Genomic DNA, 19,978 nt, shown 5'->3' with positions numbered 1-19,978 from the left:
ATAATTCGGTTTTGCACTGAATTGATAATATTATACACAGTTAGTTGCCTACATTTCGGCTATTAGTCATCTGGCGCGTGAATTAATAAATGTTAAAAATCAAATTCGAAAAATGCATGATCCAAGGCAAGAAACCAGAATCATCTGAGCACAGGATATTGCGAACATTGTACTTTGTTTACTGAGCAGATAGATAACTAAGATCGATATACCAACATATCATCACCATCTTTGCTCAAAATTGCAATGCTTTGATAAATTGCAATGCCTGCCTATTCTTCTTCTTCTTCTTCTTCTTATTGGCTTTACATCCCCACACTGGGACAGAGCCGCCTTGCAGCTTCTTGTTCAGTAAGCACTTCCACAGTTATTAACTTCGAGGTTTCTAAGCCAGGTTACCATTTTTGCATTCGTATATCATGAGGCTAGCACGATGATACTTTTATGCTCAGGGAAGTCGAGACAATTTTCAATCCGAAAATTGCCTAGACCGGCACCGGGAATCGAACCCAGCCACCCTCAGCATGGTCTTGCTTTGTAGCCGCGCGTCTTACCGCACGGCTAAGGAGGGCCCCTAACAGGTCATACTATAGATATATGTAGCACATAAGGTTTAGCTTGGCAAAAGAGGTTTGCGGTTACACTTACAGTCCTAATCTAGGGGATACAAATAAATCAATTACTGAATAAATGTCACTACGAAACGCAATCTCACAAGTATTAAACTAGACTATTCCCCTACACTGTGGATCACTAGATCAAAAATAACGATAATATTAAAGAATTCAATAAGTTTTATATTCTCAACAAGTAACCGATCATAACACGTTTTAAAGCGCTCGATGACAATCCATATATGATCTCAGGAGGGCCTAAGGGAGGGCGCAAGAAACCTATAATTACTGTTGAGTCGCTGCACTCCAATACGTAATTCTACGTCGATGTTGCGGTCGTGTCTCTGATACAACCTTCTGCTTTTTTTTTTGCAAACAATCCCGTATTTGATTTTGCCGTGACAGCTGCTCGTGGTTGCAAACAAACTGAGTAAAAGTGTGAGTAAAATATGCGTGTCCGTACACGCTCGCAGGAAGGCTAATTATGGCCCCGATGAAAGCGAGAAAATCAAAAGGGGGGGGGGGGGGTGTTTGGTTGTTTGGCGGTGTCGGTGTGACAGATTTTTTATTTCACCCCGAGTTTCACCCGGGAAGGGACATCGATTTTAAAATGCTTATTAAAACCAGAGTGTATGTAATTAAGGATCTATCTCTAAGAATTAAAGTTAAAAGTGACAGTTTGCAGATTAAAAAATCTCCCGGTCATAAGAATGGCTACCCATGGTGCTACCCAGCAATTCCAATAAGACATCGATGAAAAATTATTCAATATCTGTCAAAAGTAATCTTGTTCCACCGATAATCGACAGTAAAAATACTTTACCATCACTACAGAAAGCGTTTTAGATTGAAGAAATAATTCTAGCATGTAAATAAATATTGATCTTTATGATAAACATTGTCAGATTGGTATGCTGGTAAAGATGTTTTGGCAACCTTGTTGGCAACTCTGCATTAGCTCTGCATATGGGGCAGCGCTAGGGGCGACAAACGCATAACGCGCATAACGCGTCATCAAACCAAGCCAGATCACATCCAGCCGCAGCGTCTACTTGACTTGTGAGCTTTTCATTCTGTGTCAGAAAAGCGTTGAAGGAGGTCTAGTGGTGTAGTCAGATCACGTAGAAATGGCGTTGTGAAGTGCATTTTTTTTATTGAGCCCTGATTAGATTGTTGGGACTGACAAAATTGTGCTATTGCATTCTTCTTGTATTCGGTAAGTTTGTAGCAACAAAATTCTGATATGTTTGTCGCAATATTCCACTGGTTAGCTGCCGAAATATCGCAAGCAGTTTCGCAGAACTCTGCCGGCGAATTATTGATCCGCGGCGCCATTTTTATTTCTCATCCTATCGTGTGTTCTTTGTGAAGCGTGTAGAGAATTTCATTACCTTTTGTGCTTTGTTCCGTTCCATTCAGCAAAAATGAAAGATTCCAACAACCTGACATTGCTTTCGTCTTCCAGCAGTGGTTCCGTTAGCAAAAAGGAACGGCGTGTGGAACGGAAAAAGCGAAAAATCCTCGCCTTGGCCGAGGTAATGCAGTTGAATGAACAAGACAGGGCTGGTTGCGCTCAACGTGAATTGACAGCTGTTAGAGGTATGCTAAATTTTATTTTGTATTCAAAGTTCTAGTACATTATGGGTCTGTCTCATTTGGAGAATTAAACTTAAAAGTGACAGTTCGAAAATTAAAAAATCACCCCGTTATAAGAATGGCTGGTGCTACCCAGCAATTCCAATAGGACATCGATTGAAAATGATTCGATATCTGTCAAAAGTAATCCTGCTATGCGAGCAGGGTTATTCGATAATTATTGAAATGTCACTTTTAAGTTTAATTTCAGTTTAACTATCCAATTGAGACAGACCCTATGTGTACAGCAGTTAACTTAAGCATGATTTTTTTCTCTAAAAGTAAAAAAGACAATACTGAAAAAATACTCTAAAGGAGAATTATCGCTGGGGTTCCATTTGTTGCAGGCGGGTGTCAAGCAAATGTTTGTTGCCTCCAATCAAGCGAATGCCGACGGCACTTTCACTACGCCGTAGTGTATGAAAAGTAAACACTGCAGTCAGTGAGAAGTTTATGAAACGCACAAAGTTTTGATAATGCCAGAAACAATTTGCTTCTGCTTAGCACAGTTTTTTTTTTACCAAAATAATTATTCAGCATATTTCCCGTAAGGAATGAAGTGAAAACACTACATTTTAACGGATTTGGTTTATTTTTGTTTGTATCTATCTTTGATTTAATTGTAATTGTTTATTTCTTCTTAATATGTGCTTTCGACACCACTCTCTCTTATGAAAACGGTAAACAATACAAATTTTTACAAATACCAAGACAATTCATGATAGTATATGAGCATTTTGCCAATGGAGTATAAATTTATGCGCCAAATAAGAGGGTAATGCCATTCTTGCCAAACTCCTTATGAAAAAAAAATCGTCGCCCCTCTGATTTTTTCTTACTTTTGTCTCCATTGTCCATTGAATTCCATCATTTTATTGCTAATTAACAAATACGAATTTTGTACTGTTTAAGGGGCAAGCCAGAGTAAACGCGACGAGCGATGCGATACGACTCACGTAAAAGAATAACAATCAATATCAACAGGCTGTCAAATTGCACTGTCGCGTCGCACCGCACGTCGCGTTTACTCTGACTTGCCCCTAAGAATACAAATATCACGACGACATACTGAAAACACAATTGTTTAACCGCATAAATGTAAGGGAAGCTCTTTATGATGTATAATTGGAATTAACCTTTTGTCTGTGCTCTGGGGTCAATATGACCCCAGGCCACTTTGAGTGGCTGCCATTTTTTTAGTTTTCAACCGATTCTCCTAATTTTTGGTAGTTTGATAAAACTCGCCGAGATCTGTCTCCTAGGTGCAAATCTTGAAAATATGCACTACAGTGTACTTTTTCAAAAACTTACGTTGTCTGTGCTCTGTCAAATTGACCCCAAATTGAAATTGCTATAACTTTCTTAATGTTTGACCAATTTCGGATTTTTGGGGCTGTTTCGAAAGATAATTTAATCATCTTTTAGGTCGTTACTAAAGATTGACTATAGGTGAGCGGATACATAGCGGGGAGTGGTTTTCGTAAAAAAGGGTACAATAACGGTGATTTTTCATGCTTATTTTACTTATATCAGAATATCCTACCCATTTTCAACTGCACCTTTTCAAAAAAGTTATCTAGGAAGGCGTGTTCTTTGACATGAGGCATTGATTAGTTTAGAGCTTCATCGCTAGGTGGTGGTATATTTGAATTCATTATTTTAGACTACTCAAGTAATTCCGATATATGGAATTTTCCTCATTGTAAATATTCTTATCGCACAAATTTGAGATTTGTAAAGATGACGTCTTTAACAAAGTTCGTCTGGTAGGAATGGTCTGTCATGTGACGGAATAAATAATTAGGAAATTTACAACTAGGCGGCGCTAGTGTACTTGCAATATTCTTGGATGTTTGAAATATTGCTTTAGCTTGAGATCCCTCATACCTACACCCAAGTTGTATTCGGCAACATTGTTCAGCATGTTCAGGACTACAAAGCGGTGCTCAATATAATGAGCACTTGTTCCAAGATGCGGCGCTAGTGAGCTGTTATATTTGAGTATATTGTTTCATGTGAGATCTGATGTATTTTGGTTTGTAGCATTTTTGACAAACATGAATGTTGTGGTAGAGTTCATCAAAAGTTTTCTTTGTATTCAACCTGTTCCAGCGATGCTGCAAATAATAGAATGTGTTCACAGAATATGTTTTAGGTCATCCAAGAAAACCCCGGAATTAAGGCCTTTGAGTCTACATGCGTAACCAAAGATCAGCCAATTTTCCGCCTATTTGTAAAATTCCAATTATTACTTCCGTCACAAGACAGGCCATTTCCACTACACGATCTTTGATTAAGACGCCATTTTAACAAATTTTAAACTTGTGCGATAGGAATATTTACACTGAGGAGAATTCTTTATATCGGAATTACTTGAGTAGTCTAAAATAATGAATTCAAATATACCACCACCTGGCGGCCAAGTTCTAAACTTATCAACACCTCATCCCAAAGCACACACCTTCCTGCATAACCTTTTTTAAAAAGGTGCAGTTCAAAATGGGTAGGATTTTCGGATATAACTAATGTATTCATGAAAATCACTGTTTTTGTACCCTTTGTTCACTAAAACCCTCCCCGCGATGTACCCGCCCACCAATAGTCAATCTTTGGTAACGACCTGAAGGATGATCTGAAGGATTATCTTTCGAAACAGCCCCAAAAATCCGAAATCGGCCAAACATTAAGAAAGATATAGCAATTTCAATTTGGGGTCAATTTGACCCCAGAGCACAGACAACGTGTTCTTTTGAGCACAGACAGAAGGTTAAAGATAAAACATATAATCATACATTATAACTGGTATCTCTTTGCAGCTTAAATATTAATCATAAAACTATCCTCGACCTGCCCAAACCCATTAGGCAGTGATATACCAACAGTATATCCCGCAAAACCTGGAACCCCCATGGATAAAGATGTTGTGAAGCCTTATCCTCAGTCCCTGGTGTGTCATGGATAATGTGAATTCCAAATAAAAAACCCAGATTAATCCACCTAGCGTTGGTGGTGCCTTTCTCGCATTTAGTTAAGACACCAACCTTATATGGGGTTTATATGGTCTGATGTACCATTTTCTGCATAACTTTTAAACGCAATGACCGATCGTTATAAAATTCAATAGTGATCAACAAGGCTTTGTCCCCTGTCGAATGAAACTTGTTGCGAGAAAATCGGTTAAGGATTACTATACGAAAAGTTGTCTAATGTTTTTTCTAGCTTTTGTGCACACACATACACACATACATACACACGGACAGACAGACATGTGCTCAGCTCGTCGAGCTGAGTCGATTGGTATATAATACTATGGGTCTCAGAGGCTTCTATAAAAAGTTCGTTTTCGGAGTGAAATGATAGCCTTTCGGTACAACTTAGTTGTACGAGAAAGGCAAAACAATGACTTGGCCCCCTGGTCCCCTTATACATCAATAAAACTTAATTTAATATCGAATACACATTAGTCCTGTCTAATGAAAGCTCGAAGCAGATTGCATAGCTCATTTTTAGCGTCCATTCAGCTACTTCAACCAACTTGAAGTTGGATTCGTTGGCGTCCATTCAGCCGACTCCGAGTCGCTTGAAAAAGATTGGAAGCGTAATCCGTGAAAGCTCGAGCAACTTGAGGTAGCTCGGGATTTTAATATTTTGACTGTTGTCAAAAAGTCGCTACTACGCAAAAGGAAGTCAAGTTAGCAACACAAACAAATTTTTCTTGTACTTGGTGAGCGTCGATTGAGAACCTAACTCGTAATAGCTTGACAGCTCTTTGTAGCATAGTGATTGTACAAATCGTGGGTGGCTATATAATGCTCAATAATTGAGCAATCTTCTGTATGCTGTCGCAATCGATGCTTGGGATATAACTTGACAGCTCTTTGTTTTCAAAAATTCTCGGAGTAAGTCCGAGCTACTTCAAGCAAGTTTGAGCTGATTTATTAGACAGCTCTATTATGTCGTTTTCGGTTTTTTCGGTGTAGCTACACTCGTGCTACACTTTTCACCAAAAATGTTCGTTTTTGATTTTCGTGCTACACCAGTGTAGCAATTTTCTTGCACTAAAACAGGCAGTGTAGCACCAGAAAAAATCAGAGTGTGCCGTGTAGTGTAGTTTGTTGTCAAGCTTTTCCCGTTGTTATTGTTTTCTTTTTATGGTATCCACCTGAGATGTATCCATTAAGGCTGTGAACCATTCCACTTTTTGCAATCAAATATAATTCACTTACTCGTGGTATTTGGATGAACTACTAATTCAATATGGCGAAGATGGCGTTCTCAGGATCAATTCAGAGGAGTACATCGCTATAGAGTGAAAATCATCGCAATAACGAGTTTGTTAAGTATCTTCATTATCTTCCCTATATTTTTTTCTTTCTCAAATTCCTTTTGTGGTATGATTCTGGAAACAGAAACGGTGAAATATTTTGTGCATCGTCTTCTGGAACCAATTTGCTAGAGTTACAGTTGCTCTTATTCATCTCTACAGTTGCTCTTATTCATCTCTACAGTTCTTCTATAATATTTTATTCTTCTAAAATCAGCCAAAATAGAGCCAAACGGTGTAGTGGCCATTTACATAGTTCGTTCGATATTGTTTGGTCTGCATCTAATGCAGAATGTGTTGCAGCTATTGGTCTCCATTTACTAAGCCTTATGCTCCACATGGTAGCTATATGAAGCACCATCAAATTGAGCACCTTCCAACTTTCATCAAAATTGTTTAAACTGTTTTTATGATCAATGTCAAAGTGGAAAAAAGAAGAATGGAAAAGTTGGATGAAATTTTATTTATTTGTTCTTCACAAATAGTTCAAAATCTATCTGCGATCCCCCGAGTGTAGGATATCATGGGGGAGAGTTATTTTCTTTGGAGTGGTTTAACAACCTATAATGCATATTTTCAATAATTAAATTTTTAACAATTATTTTCCGATGAATCAATGCAAAAACTACAGCTTTCAAATAACCAAATATAAAACCTGTTGTAGGGCCCGTAAAAGCATAACTATCCTACGCTTTCTTTAATTACTTCTCTTATAATTATATGTATGTTACTTATGAACAACCTATTGCACTCATTGTTTCAAGTTCTTATAATTAAAATTTACGAAACGTCCCATCTGTTGGTTCTCTATGGAGTTCTGCTAGCTCTGGCCATGGAGTAGCAACTACGAATAGTGAGACAGTGTTATACTTATGCTCTTAATAAATACTTTTAATATCAATTAAAACATTCATTCAGAAATTTTGCCGTAGACTAATAGTTTCTCGGTAATAACCTTTGCAATATTATCCTGAGTTTTCAGATTTTCTCTTCTCAGCTATGACAACAATTTTATGAAATGCAAATACTATATTCCATATAAAAATATCCATATTAATTAGTAAAATAGAAGTTGCATAGGTCACATCCAGGCTTGTAAAATGTCATCTGCATGTCATTTGACTAATTTGTTCATAACTTTCTTCAGAAGCCAAATTTACTTCAGAATTTTAGATGTACTCATAACGCTTGAGTAGGGCTTTATTTTTGTCCAAGGGTACATTACTCTAAATATAACATCCGCGGCTGGAAAGTGAAAACTCTCCAAAATGTCACGTGTCATTTGACATAATGTCATTTGAATGACATTTTGCCTCCCACGCCTCGGATTACATATTTACAGCAATGACTTCTTAAACAAAGTTGTAGGCACATTTAAGCGCTATAAGTTCGCCATACCTCAGAAATTGATAGCTAACTTCTGAAAAAAGCTCTGGGAAAAATATTCAAACGAATGCAAATGACATTTTACAACACTGAGTCACATCACTTTCCATGGTGAATCCCGATCTATGTTTCTGATTACCCCACCCAACTAACACAACTTCCTTCCCGTGGTTATTGTGAAGATGCAGAGGTATTCTCGGTCTCTAGTAGCAACAATAATCACACACTAACCTTCCCTCCCTTTCCCAACTGACTGTAAGGACTTTGCTGGCGCCGTTATTGATCTGCTGGAACGTGCACTTCGAGAATAGATGATCAATCCTAACCGCTATTCACTTGGATCGAAGTGCAATTCGCACGAGTTCTGATCAATCACGGACTAGCAACCATTGACATGTACAGTCAGTCTAAGCCTGTCCAAACTTTTCAAGCCACGGGCCAATTTTCAGATAGACCACTTGCTGGCGGGCCAGAAAATATTCGCTACATATTTTTTATACATTTTCAAAAAATCGAAGTAAAATACATTTTTTTCCAGAATGGCATTTAGTTTTACAGAACGGCTAATTTTTTTTAAATGAAGAACTAAACACGATATTATAGCGTTTGCAGATATTAAAGATCAACATCTACTTTTTACTGCTTTCATTCTTAATAAGAGTTGTTCACACAGATATATACCTCTGAAGAGAGAAAGTATCTTATAAGAGATGTACCTTGAGAAATTTAGATTTAAGCTCGTTGTTGCATTTGAAGTCAATCATATCCATATGAAATATTCGAGGTGCATAATTTACATCAGTTAACGGTGTTGTGGAACTGTGTACTCGAAAATTAACGAAAAGGCTTGAAAACTACTGTTGAAAGGTTTTAAGTTTACCATCATATTCAACAGATTTGCAGGAATTGTTTTTTACCGGATTAGAGAAAAGTGTCAGTTTTCGACAATCAACTGTACCAAATTGTTTCAAATTTTGTTTCAATATTTTGCATGTTGGATGATGAAAGTTCGACATGTCGATGTAGCTTAACCCTCTCCTGCCCATGGTGTCTGTGGTGCACCATCAAATTTTGCACCTTCTAACCTTCATCGAATTGTTCCCACAACAAAAAGGAATATTGGACACATCTTTATGGTTCCATTATACTGGAAATATAATCATATATATTAATTTTGAGTACAAATAGTGAAACTATTGAAAACAATCAATTAACTATTGATTTACAATCAAAAACTTTTTTTCGTTTTCCACTAATTTTGACTATGCCAAATAAGTTTTGTTCTACCATTTTTCTCAAAAATGATTCTTTCCTATTAAAATCTTTGAAAAAACTCTTGGGCGGGAAGGGTTAATGTTCAAGTCATTGAGATGTTTGGTGACATGTATTAATATAAAGGCCAAGCTACTCACTCATTCAGGATCATGCAATTGAATTGATTTTGTTTTATCTTATAAAAATAATGTAATTTTCTTTCGCTCATTTTTTTCTTCTTGGCGCTATATTGCCATCTTTCGCTCTTAAGCAAAGTACCATGGGTTAGCCACCGAACAAACACAACAAACCTCTGTACTCTGCTTCCATTTCCGTCAACATTTGGAATTAGTGGTGGTTGAGTTTCCTCGCGTAGGTAAAGTGTTTTTTAAATAACGAGCGACGCTACCTGCATCACGAATATTGATCGTTTTTGCTCATAGATCTTTTTTGGTGAAAAATGCAATGTGCAAGGAAATATCACAAATTAGCTTTTGTGGCTGATTAACAATTAATTACCTATCAAATAAACAATTAAACGAATTACTTTAATTCTCAAGTGCAGGGCTGTTACAACAGTCGCGGATTTCGCGATTTTCGCGGATTTTTTTTTCGGATTTACCCTTCCTGTCGCGAAAATCGCGATTCCGTCAAATATTGTCGCGAAAAACGCGGATTTAAAATTTCACTCTCGTGAAAATCACGGTTTCCTTCAATTTAATTTGAGGATAAATTCAACGTGGCAATTATGTAAGAGTTTGCTAAATAAGTAATTCGTCAAGATCCAAAAACCAATGGTATTCGAATAACCTTTCAATAATAGTATGGATGTTAGTTTAAGTAGACACAATAATTTTTGATTAGGCAATTAGGAATAGGTTTTTCCAGTCCCATACATTTTTTTTTCCATTACCTGCGCTTCAAAAATCTTATAATCATTGAAAGTTTGTTCGTGATTGCTTAGTTGTAACGGACTGTCGGACTGAACCTGAGCCTTGAAACTCCAAGACAATCCTACGATGAACAACACATCCGCCGTTGTAATGCTCACTATGGATAGATGGCTAATCGCCAGATCCTGGCAAGTCGCTCCTCCATTTGGGAGATTACTCACATCACATGTAAACTAGTGTGTACAGGTGGTGGCAAAATCTAACTATTTCCGTTTACCCAGCTTTGCTCCGATATAGATTCACTAACTCTTACGTATTTAATCAATACTGGACTAATTGCTTAAAGGCGCACTGGAGTTGAAGCCTACGCGACCTAGTATGAAGCCTACGACCTTCACTAGTGCATGTTATCTTCGCTTGACGTTCTTCCGGCAAACGAACAACGTGTCGAATCAGCCGTGTTGTATAAGCATTGTAATATCCATCCATTATCTTATACGTAGTGATAATGACGTCATTATTCACATAATCCAAGATTTTAAAAATTCGGTTCGGCCTTATAACCATTCCTGTCCGCCTCTGGTATCCTTTCGCCTGACTGTTTTTCAATCAGATTCTTGCAATGCAATACAATGACCAATCAGTAAATAGTCTGACGAATTATTGATGCTTCCAAATGATGGTTACGGATAGTATTACCGGCAGGGTCTAATTAATTCCCGGCACAGTGTCGGAATCCAAGGTTAGAAACATAATTTTTTGAATTCACGATGCAGCTTGTTGAAATTGAACTTTAAAATGCAATTGCGGCTCTGGAGGTGTGTACCACAGCGCAATATCTCGCCAAAATATTATGAGGACTAAGAATATGTTATAATATGGATGTTTCTTAATGTTTTATACATATTTTCTTCAAAAAAACGTTCAAAACTACGTCAAAACGTTGTAACGTCACGTCAAAGTGTGTCATTAACACCCCATTTTAATCTATTCGAATTGACTTCCATGTGCAGGTAATGGCCGCCACAATTCAACTCATGTTCTGGTAGGGTGCAATCGATTTGACGTTTGACTTGTGTCGTTTGGCATCGCAGCGATCATCAACATAATCATGATGATGGAAACTAAGTCTTATCGTTTTTGTGTCAAACGACACAAGCCAAACTTCAAACTGCTTCCACCCCACCAGAAATTGAGTTCCTTTGTGTCCGCCATGAGCGCTCGTAAAATGCTGTTAACATTGATACAAACGGGGTTTTCTCGAAAACATTAAAAACTGAATTTCTTTCGGTCATAGTGTACATATATTTTCTGTAATATATTTTCTATTGACGAATGTGCTAATAAACTAGAAGCAAAAATATAGAAATTTTGCATTTATGAAACGTGTTTTGAATGAGGAAACTATATTATTGTTTGTCGCGGATTTGTTTTTACAGTCGCGGATTTCATTTTGCTAGACGCGGATTTCGCGGATTGGAATTCTAATTGTTTGTAACAGCCCTGCAAGTGTCACAACGCCAGTGTTCTTTCCCCTTATTGCCGGAGCTCCTTCAGTTGTTAGGTCTTAAGTTTTCAAAGAAGAGTTCAAGCTCCTTCATACAGTCTTAGAAGCTTTCCCCAGGTCGATACCGGTAATCGTTTTCTTCATTGGGATTATAGCTGCCAATTCCTCTGTGATTTGCCAAAATTTCAAAATCTCAAAATCTCCGTATTGCCAAAATCTTATTAACAGCAAAACTGGTCCGTGCTGCATTATTCGACTCCATGCATGCCAAAATTTAATTTTTTATCAGTAATAACCGACAGTATTTATTAACAAATGATAAAAAGGAGCTTCTCGTGCCAGATAGAAAAGCTTTTGGGCCGATTATGAAGTAGTTTTTCTTACACGCCGCGGGCCACAAAAAATGGAGCCAAGGGCCGCATCCGGCCCGCGGGCCGTACGTTGGGCAGCTCTGGACTAAGCTAAGCTAAAGCTAAGCTCAAATAAAATTCATTAAAAGAGTGCAACTAATAGATGGATATTTGAGTTTTCAGAGTTTTGAGTGTAATACACGCCGGTGTATTTGCTGTGCACTATAGATAGTGGAATATATAGATGAGCGAAGATAAATCCTCTGTCTCCAAACGAACTGTCAAACGTGTTTCCAAACGAGCATGACGTCACGATTTCAATGGAAACGTTGAGCACGGTAACCTGAATGTACTCTTTTAGAACTATAAAGTACGCATAATCCTGGAAAAGTGGAACTACGCCTAAAAGGAGTATATTTCGTTTACTCATTTATGAGTATACTTCTCATACGTCAAAATAGGCATACTTTTCACTCCTTTTCAACAAGTAAAAAATGTGTAATTTTTACTCCAAGAACAAAAGTAAAATGTGTACTTTTCACCCCTATAGTTCCATCTCGAGTTCGCTTTTAAGAGTCAGGTTTTCCAACCTACACTCTAAATAATCATCACGTCATATTCACGTGAAAAATCACGTAACTGAACTGTCTTGAACAAACGACGATTGTTACGTGATGTTGGTAATGTTCACCTGAAATTCACGTAACTTTTACTTAAAATCTTGGTGAATATGTTTGTATGTACTCGTAAACAACTTAAGTGAGATTGTGTTAGTGTGATTGCAGCTTCGGCATTTACGGAAAACCAGCATTGTAAACAATCTTCACGTCAGATTTACCTGAAAACAAAGATGGTTATCATCCACCATACTTTTCACGTGGAAGTGACTTGACAATCACGTAAGAATGAATGATACATAACCTAAACATAGTTAGGCTTCGCAGAGGTAAAGGATATTTTAGGTGCAATTATGCGAGAATTTTCCGAACCTTCAGTTCCCTCCTTGGAAAAAATATCAACGGAAGTCGCATGAAATTTAGAAGATTCGTGATTTGGAAGAAGTTTAAGCTACATGAAGTCTAGAACTACAGTTTTTCGGTAGCGTTAGCATAAAAAAATTATTTCAGATTTCAAAGTCCAAGGATGGACAACCTTTTGATTGGTTCAACATCGGAAATAGCAGCAATGTTTGTGAAAGAATCTAGTTTCAACATTTCTGTCCAAATCTGATAAATTTCATTCGACATTCGCTGATTTGTTCTCCAACAGTGTTTTAGCGATAACTCCGAAGTGCAATTGCCGAATGACAGCATCCCTTGTCTAATATTAAAGACATCATTTTGCATCAAATGCATTTCAACGCATCAAGCGCATCAGCAACGCGAAGAGGTTTCCTATTTACGGCTGCTTTCAGTTACTATGCAACTTATTTTGCATCCATTAAAAAAAAACAATTTTATAATATATTTCAAAGCATACCTGATATCATGTAGCTTTCACTAAAAGTTCACGTAACCAGTACGTAGCAATCACGTAAGGTTCACCTGATCAAACACGTAACTACTTTCAAACTTCACGTCATTAGTACTGGAAAATCCAGTCAGATTCACCTGATAAATCACGTAACTCACCGAAGCTAAGTTTTGTTCAGGTTACATGCCATTCAGGCAAGGTGTCGACTACCTGGAAAAACCTGGAAAGTCAGGGAAAGTCAGGGAATTTCAATTTGGACCTGGAATGTCAGGGAAAGTCAGGGAATTTTGATTGAGGTCAGGGAAAAAATCACAAAACCCAATATTGAAAATTTATAGTGATTTTTTTTAATTCGAGCAAAATGTTAAACTAAGGACACGGTGAATTATTTTAATCCATTGAAAAAAGACCAATAATGGTACCAAAACTTCGGAGCAGAATTAATCCAGCGTTTTAACTGGTCATCAGACTGCATAGCCGATAAACAATACTCCGGGGCAGTTACAGTCGACAATCACTTTCACTATCACGCTATAAAGCTTTTTCTTGTGACCGGTGGCAGTCTCTAGACTAAAAGTCTACTCCGGGCCCATTCCTTATACACCATGGTAATCGAGTTTGTTTCACTAAGCAATAATACAGGTGTCAAAGCTACGTTTTTCAAATGGTCACTATTGAGGCCTGATCCAAATATTTTTTTTAATAAAAAGTCCCCTTTAATAGGTATTTTAGATGATTTAGTTTGAGTGGTTTTGTGCCGAGGTCGTTTTGATTTTTTGCAGTTTCCTCAGTAGCGTTCAAGTCATGTTCCCATTAAACAAAAGAAGTTCTGAAAGTTCGTTCAAATACTGGTCATAAGACGAGTTTGTACAATTCCATTGAATTCCACTGCTTAATTGTACCTTTGACAGATACGTATTCCGACCTCAAATGTTTGAAAATTATCTAGTCTAAGCTGTCTAAACTGAATCAAATGGCTGAAATGGGCCATAGTTCAGAACCGATCCACAAATAATCATCAAAAATGTTCAACCAACAACTATATTTTTAGAAGCTTGTTGAAAGGAAACGCCGAATACTATCTTTGTGGACCTTTGACAACACTTCACAGCATCGGCATCATCTCCAAACAAGATTCTGTAGGTCAGAGGTTCCCAAACTTTTAGATATGCGACCCACCTAGCAGAATCCCATATTGCTTGCGACCCACCAGGTACCAAATTCATTGATTTTGTGAAATTAGATAAAAATGAGTTCGCGTTAGATTGGACAAATCATAAAAAAATGCTTTATATTCCACCATTGTATTTGTCACAAATTTCGTCAATTTTTTGGATTGGATGTGGATTGGATTTGAATTGAATTTGGGTTGGGTTTGGATTGGATTTGAAATTTATTCAGATTGGATTTGAATTGGATTTCAATTTGATTAGGATTAGATTTGGATTGGATTTGGATTGGACTTGGATTGGATTTAGATTGGATTTGGATTGGATTTGGATTGGATTTGGATTGGATTTGGATTGGATTTGGATTGGATTTGGATTGGTTTGGATTGGTTTGGATTGGTTTGGATTGGTTGGATTGGACTTGGATTGGATTTGGATTGGTTTGGATTGGTTTGGATTGGATTTAAATTGGTTTGGATTGATTGGATTGAATTTGGATTGGTTGGATTGGATTTGGATTGGTTTGGGTTGATTTGGATTGGTTTGGATTGATTTGGATTGGATTTGGATTGGTTTAGATTGATTTTGATTGGATTTTGATTGGATTTGGATTGGATTTGGATTGGACTTGGATTGGATTTGGATTGATTTGGATTGGATTTGGATTGGATTTGGATTGGATTTGGATTGGATTTGGATTGGATTTGGATTAGATTTGGATTGGATTTGGATTGGATTTGGATTGGATTTGCCAATGGAGGTTTCTCGATGTCCACGAAAATACCCAACCCGTAAGATTTTTTTAACGGTTTAGAAGGATTTCTAGAAGCTCCCACGATGGTTTGGAAGAGTTCAAAAGTCGTGTCAATAAAAGTCGTGTCAGTAGTCTTGGAGGTCTATTGCGACTCCAGAGGGTCCATGAGAGCTCCCAATGGTGGATGGAGGCACCAGAATGTTTATAATCAATGTTTGGAAAGATGTGAATTATAAAAACCTTTCAGGAGTTCTGCGTATTTACTTGATTCTTTGTGAACGACCAGAATTACGAAATTCTACATATCCTTAATGTTCTGCCTCTAGAAGTGATAAGGCTTCCAGTAACTCAAGAACTCATATGGACAGAATTAAAACATGCAGAGATTTGTATATGCTTCTAGAAATTAAAAAAAAAACACACATTTTTTATACCTGGAATTTTTTGAGAAATGGTCTGGAAAGTCAGGGAAAATCAGGGAATTTCATTCTCAAATTTGAGTCGACACCCTGTCAGGTCACTCTTACGTGAAAAGTGTGGTGGATGAGAACCACATTTATTTTCAGGTAAACAAGACGTGAAGATTTTTCAGAGTGTAGTTTATTTCGAAAAGAAAAAAAGACAGTAAATAAATACATAAGCTTTTTTTATTTCAGTAAATTAATAACTGCATTAGTATACTTTAATCATTTTATGAATACACCTTCGATTCCCGTAGCCCCCGGGGATTTTCTGGGACCATGAACGTTTCTTCGTCATTGGCTTCTTCCGGCACTTTTAAGCCTCGCTCAGCTTTCTTGGATACCTTGGCAGCTTCCGGTCCCGGTAGTAGCTAGGCTTTTCATTGCCACGGCGGATCGCAGTGGTCGCAGAATAGTACCAGCACGTCGTATAATGATGCTTGAAGAATATCGCGGCAAACGCGACGGAGGCGGTTAGCGAGGCTTAAGCGTTACCTTATAGCAGTTAACTTTTGCTGCTCCCTTGACTGAATGCCATTGTCAGCTGGAACGACTCCCCTGAACTTCTTGTAGACCAGTCCGAAGTTCAGGTTCATAATGAACGCTTCTTTATTCTTGCAATTCCTATTATAAAAGGACAACAATGATCATTATAATTGATTTTAGCAAACTTAAAAAATATTACCATTACGAACCTGTCTTATACGCCGTGCTTCCCGTATCACAAACATCCGAATAGAAAAAGATTCAACAACTCACTGATTGCAACTGTGAAGTGGCGTGCATGAAAATTTTCTTTTCTTTTGATGGACTACTTTTTACGCATTCCTCAATTTCATCCGCATACCACAAAAAACGTGAAAAATACTCCCACGCCAATAACTAAAAGTACGCATAATTTGACGTATAGGCAATATTCTTCGGAGTGATTAAAAAATACTCCTAAAATGAGTATTCCTGTATTACCGTGAGGGCTGTAACGTCGTATGCGCGTGTGCACGGGCAAAAAAATCGACTCAGCCATGCTTTCGCTCATCTATAGATTCTACTATCTATACTGTGCACGTGTTTGTGTTGCTCCAGCGTATATTATTTTGACATATCGAAGTGACATTTCGAAAACTCAAATATCTATTTATAAGTTGCACTGTCAGAATGAACTTCATTTAATTGTTGAAAATTGAAAAATAAAAGAGCAGATTTTTTGCCAACTGTGTAGGATATCTGTGGGGTCTTCGAGGCTTTTATAAAAAGTGATAGTGATAGTCGTTCGGTACTAATTTGTTGTACTACCGTCATACGCATATTTGTCCCATGTTTGCTGGGATTCTCTATATACATGGGATAGTTATGCGTATAACGACAGTGTACGAGGAAGGCAAAAAGGTAGCTTAATAGATGGAAAGCAACCAGACTCTTTATTTATTCTCTTCCTCATAGTCCGTAACAATACATACACACTGTGTGTAAGCATTAATATCGATACTAGCAAGAATACAAAATAGTACCTACAGCAGCCGTTATGATTTGTCTGATACTGATGTCTCGCTCTCTTCATCAGATGTAGGCAGTTTCGCTTCAGAAGCGATAGCGGATGGTTCTCACGATAAGCAAGAGTCGCCGGATCAGAAAAAGGCCAAATTGGCAGACGCGGATTACCGGACTTTGAAGGCGGAAGTGAATCAGAAACGCGACAGGATGCGGAACATTCCAAAACTGCGCCTGAAGGATGTGGGCGAAGAAGCTCTGATGAAAACAAAACCGGAAGAACGAGTCCCTTTGCTGTTGGATGATATTCAGGCGCTGTTGATGTATACTTTGCTGCGGACTGATTCTCCTTCGAATCCCAACCGGTGGGCAGCGATGGAAAAATCTGCTAAATTGACCCACACAACCGTACTGTTAATTGAGGGTCTCACATCGGATGATTTCACCGAGTTCGAGGCCGATTTCAAAGAGTGTAAAAAGATATTCCACAACATTCTGCAGGTAGTGACACCTAGCGATCGGCTTGTCGAGGAATTAGCGTGCGTCCCGTTAAGTGACTCACACAAAGACATCTTGTTGGCCGAGTACGGATCCCTGGAGGCCGCCATGTTGGCCTGCAAGGACAATCTTCTCATAAAGAAAAGCATTTTCAACAACATCGGATTGGAATCGGAAGACGGCGAAGACGAGTACGATGACGCGGAACTGCTACCGGGGGACAAATTTCCACGCACACAATTGCTGCTGTCGCCGATCCAAATGATCAACGAAGATTATCCACTGCCGCTGACGGGTGAGTGTTTTCAATTTCTTGTTGATGTTTATTATCTGGGATTATTTTATTAGAACGAAAGAAAAATGAACGCTTTAAACGGCGGTACGCTACACTCCTATCTATAAATCATAGACCAATATTTATTTTAAAAAATCGTTTGACTACTAGGTTAATAGTTTTAATTGCTGCCATCGTACTATCAAAATAAATAATTTAACCTATCAACAAAGTTAAATTTTACTGCTTTCAAACAGAATATCTACAAGCATGTGGAATGATATAAAGAGCCACAGCAACGAACAAAATGTTTGCTTTATAATTTGGAATGAACATTCAATATTATAGTTACAGTTTAGTAACAGGTCTGAAGCAGAGAGGCATGATATTTTATCTGTTCTCTTTAGTCTACATTTCTCAGATCTTAATGTGTGTGCTCGGAGCTCAGAACCTTAGTCAGCAAATCTGACCTAACAAAATACGAGTCACCACTTCTCGTTAATAGCGGTTGTTCGTCTTTTCCATGTCCATGCATGCATGAATGTTATGAATCATATGCATATATGAGTGTTCGAGCGATCATCGTTCAAGCATGTCATCCAAATCTGCAGCAAAAACTGAATCTTATTTATCGTTCAACCACTTTGTTTAATTGTGTCCGCTAGGTAGTCTTAAACATCGCTACGCGGGATATGTGACGACCAACGATCACTATGCACCTGTGTCGCCCAGATCCCCTATGTTTGGCCTGGACTGCGAAATGTGCAAAACCAGTATCGGCGCCTCGGAGCTGACCCGAGTATCCATCATCGACGAACAAGGCAACGAGTTCTACGAATCGTTGGTCCGACCAGATAACAAGATCGTTGACTATTTGACACAGTTTTCCGGTATCACTCCGGAAATGATGAGAAACGTTTCGAAAACGTTGAAGGATGTCCAGAGAGATCTGAGGAATAAGCTTCCTCCGGATGCGATCCTTGTGGGTCAGTCTCTTAACTTCGACTTGAACGCACTGAAGATGATGCACCCCTATGTGATAGACACCAGCATATTATTCAATGTGACGGGTACACCGGGCACAAAAAGCAAACTAAAGATATTGACTCAGAAATTTTTAAAACGTAACATTCAGTGTTCCACAGGGGGTCACAACTCAATCGAAGATTGCACGGCGTCTTTGGAATTGGTGAAGCTGAAATTGACCAAAAACATCTATTACGGTGATCAGTGGTTGCAAGATCGACGTAACTATTACAAAAGGGTGAGCAGCAAGGTGGGGATCGCTACGCCGGAGGAACTTCAACGGCTAGATGAGAATTCTACCACGACTGAAATCACGGGCACCCTGTTTGGTCACGCCCGAAAGAAGAACAAGAAATCGGCCATCGTCACGAATGGAGATAACTTGGACCAATTTGGTGGATACTTCGGGGAAGCTATTCAGTCCAATACGGATGTTAAAAGGTTGCTCAGCTTTCAGAAGTTGGACAGCGATCAGGCCGTGATAGAGCACACGATGGAAAAATGCCTGAACTATGACTTCAATCTGAGTTGCGTCCAATTGAGTCGGGAGGACTTAGCCACTGTGGATGCGAAACGGGCTAAGATAGAACAGGTCGACAATTGGATCCGGAAGCTGTTCACGTCAATTTCGGTTAACGGACTGCTGGTAGTACTGTTGGCCGGAGGGGAAGTGAATGAACGCAGCCGAATGGCAGTCGCGATGGTCCAAACCAGGAAGGGGTAGAGAAAAATCGTGGAAGAACGTGTCCGTTATTAATTCTGTTTTGATTAAGTTTGTTTCGTTATCCGGAATAAATATGAGCTATATTCTATGTGCTGTTGATTTAATTTGGTCGCATATTTTGAATTGCATAAGACATGTATTTTATGAC

The 19,978-nt window shown here is 38.3% G+C and overlaps 1 protein-coding gene across 3 annotated transcripts; it reads left to right on the top strand.

Annotated features, from left to right (window-relative positions):
- Nucleotides 1-1,671: 1,671 nt before the first annotated feature.
- On the top strand, nt 1,672-19,918 carry LOC134209635 (uncharacterized). Of its 3 annotated transcripts, none has more exons than XM_062685626.1 (4): nt 1,672-1,830; nt 2,080-2,213; nt 17,382-18,101; nt 18,746-19,918. In XM_062685626.1, the coding sequence occupies exons 2-4, from the start codon at nt 2,153-2,155 to the stop codon at nt 19,828-19,830; spliced, it is 1,866 nt and encodes a 621-aa protein (XP_062541610.1). In that variant the 5' UTR covers nt 1,672-1,830; nt 2,080-2,152; the 3' UTR covers nt 19,831-19,918. The 3 variants fall into 3 exon arrangements, with proteins under 3 accessions (XP_062541610.1, XP_062541611.1, XP_062541609.1); XM_062685627.1 differs by having other exon boundaries at nt 1,673-1,830; nt 2,083-2,213; XM_062685625.1 differs by having other exon boundaries at nt 1,673-1,830; nt 2,034-2,213.
- The last annotated feature ends 60 nt before the right edge of the window (nt 19,919-19,978 follow it).

Source organism: Armigeres subalbatus, chromosome 2 (genome assembly GCF_024139115.2).
Source record: "Armigeres subalbatus isolate Guangzhou_Male chromosome 2, GZ_Asu_2, whole genome shotgun sequence".
NCBI lineage: Eukaryota > Metazoa > Arthropoda > Insecta > Diptera > Culicidae > Armigeres > Armigeres subalbatus.
This window is presented reverse-complemented; position numbering and strand designations above follow the sequence as displayed.

What these genes read in the sequence shown, in the direction of transcription:
- LOC134209635 (XM_062685625.1), top strand. Translation starts at nt 2,039, where the DNA reads ATGAAAGATTCCAACAACCTGACATTGCTTTCGTCTTCCAGCAGTGGT. An exon ending in TGAATTGACAGCTGTTAGAG is followed by an intron (nt 2,214 to 17,381) that starts GTATGCTAAATT and finishes TCTCTTCATCAG; the next exon opens with ATGTAGGCAGTTTCGCTTCA. An exon ending in TTATCCACTGCCGCTGACGG is followed by an intron (nt 18,102 to 18,745) that starts GTGAGTGTTTTC and finishes TGTGTCCGCTAG; the next exon opens with GTAGTCTTAAACATCGCTAC.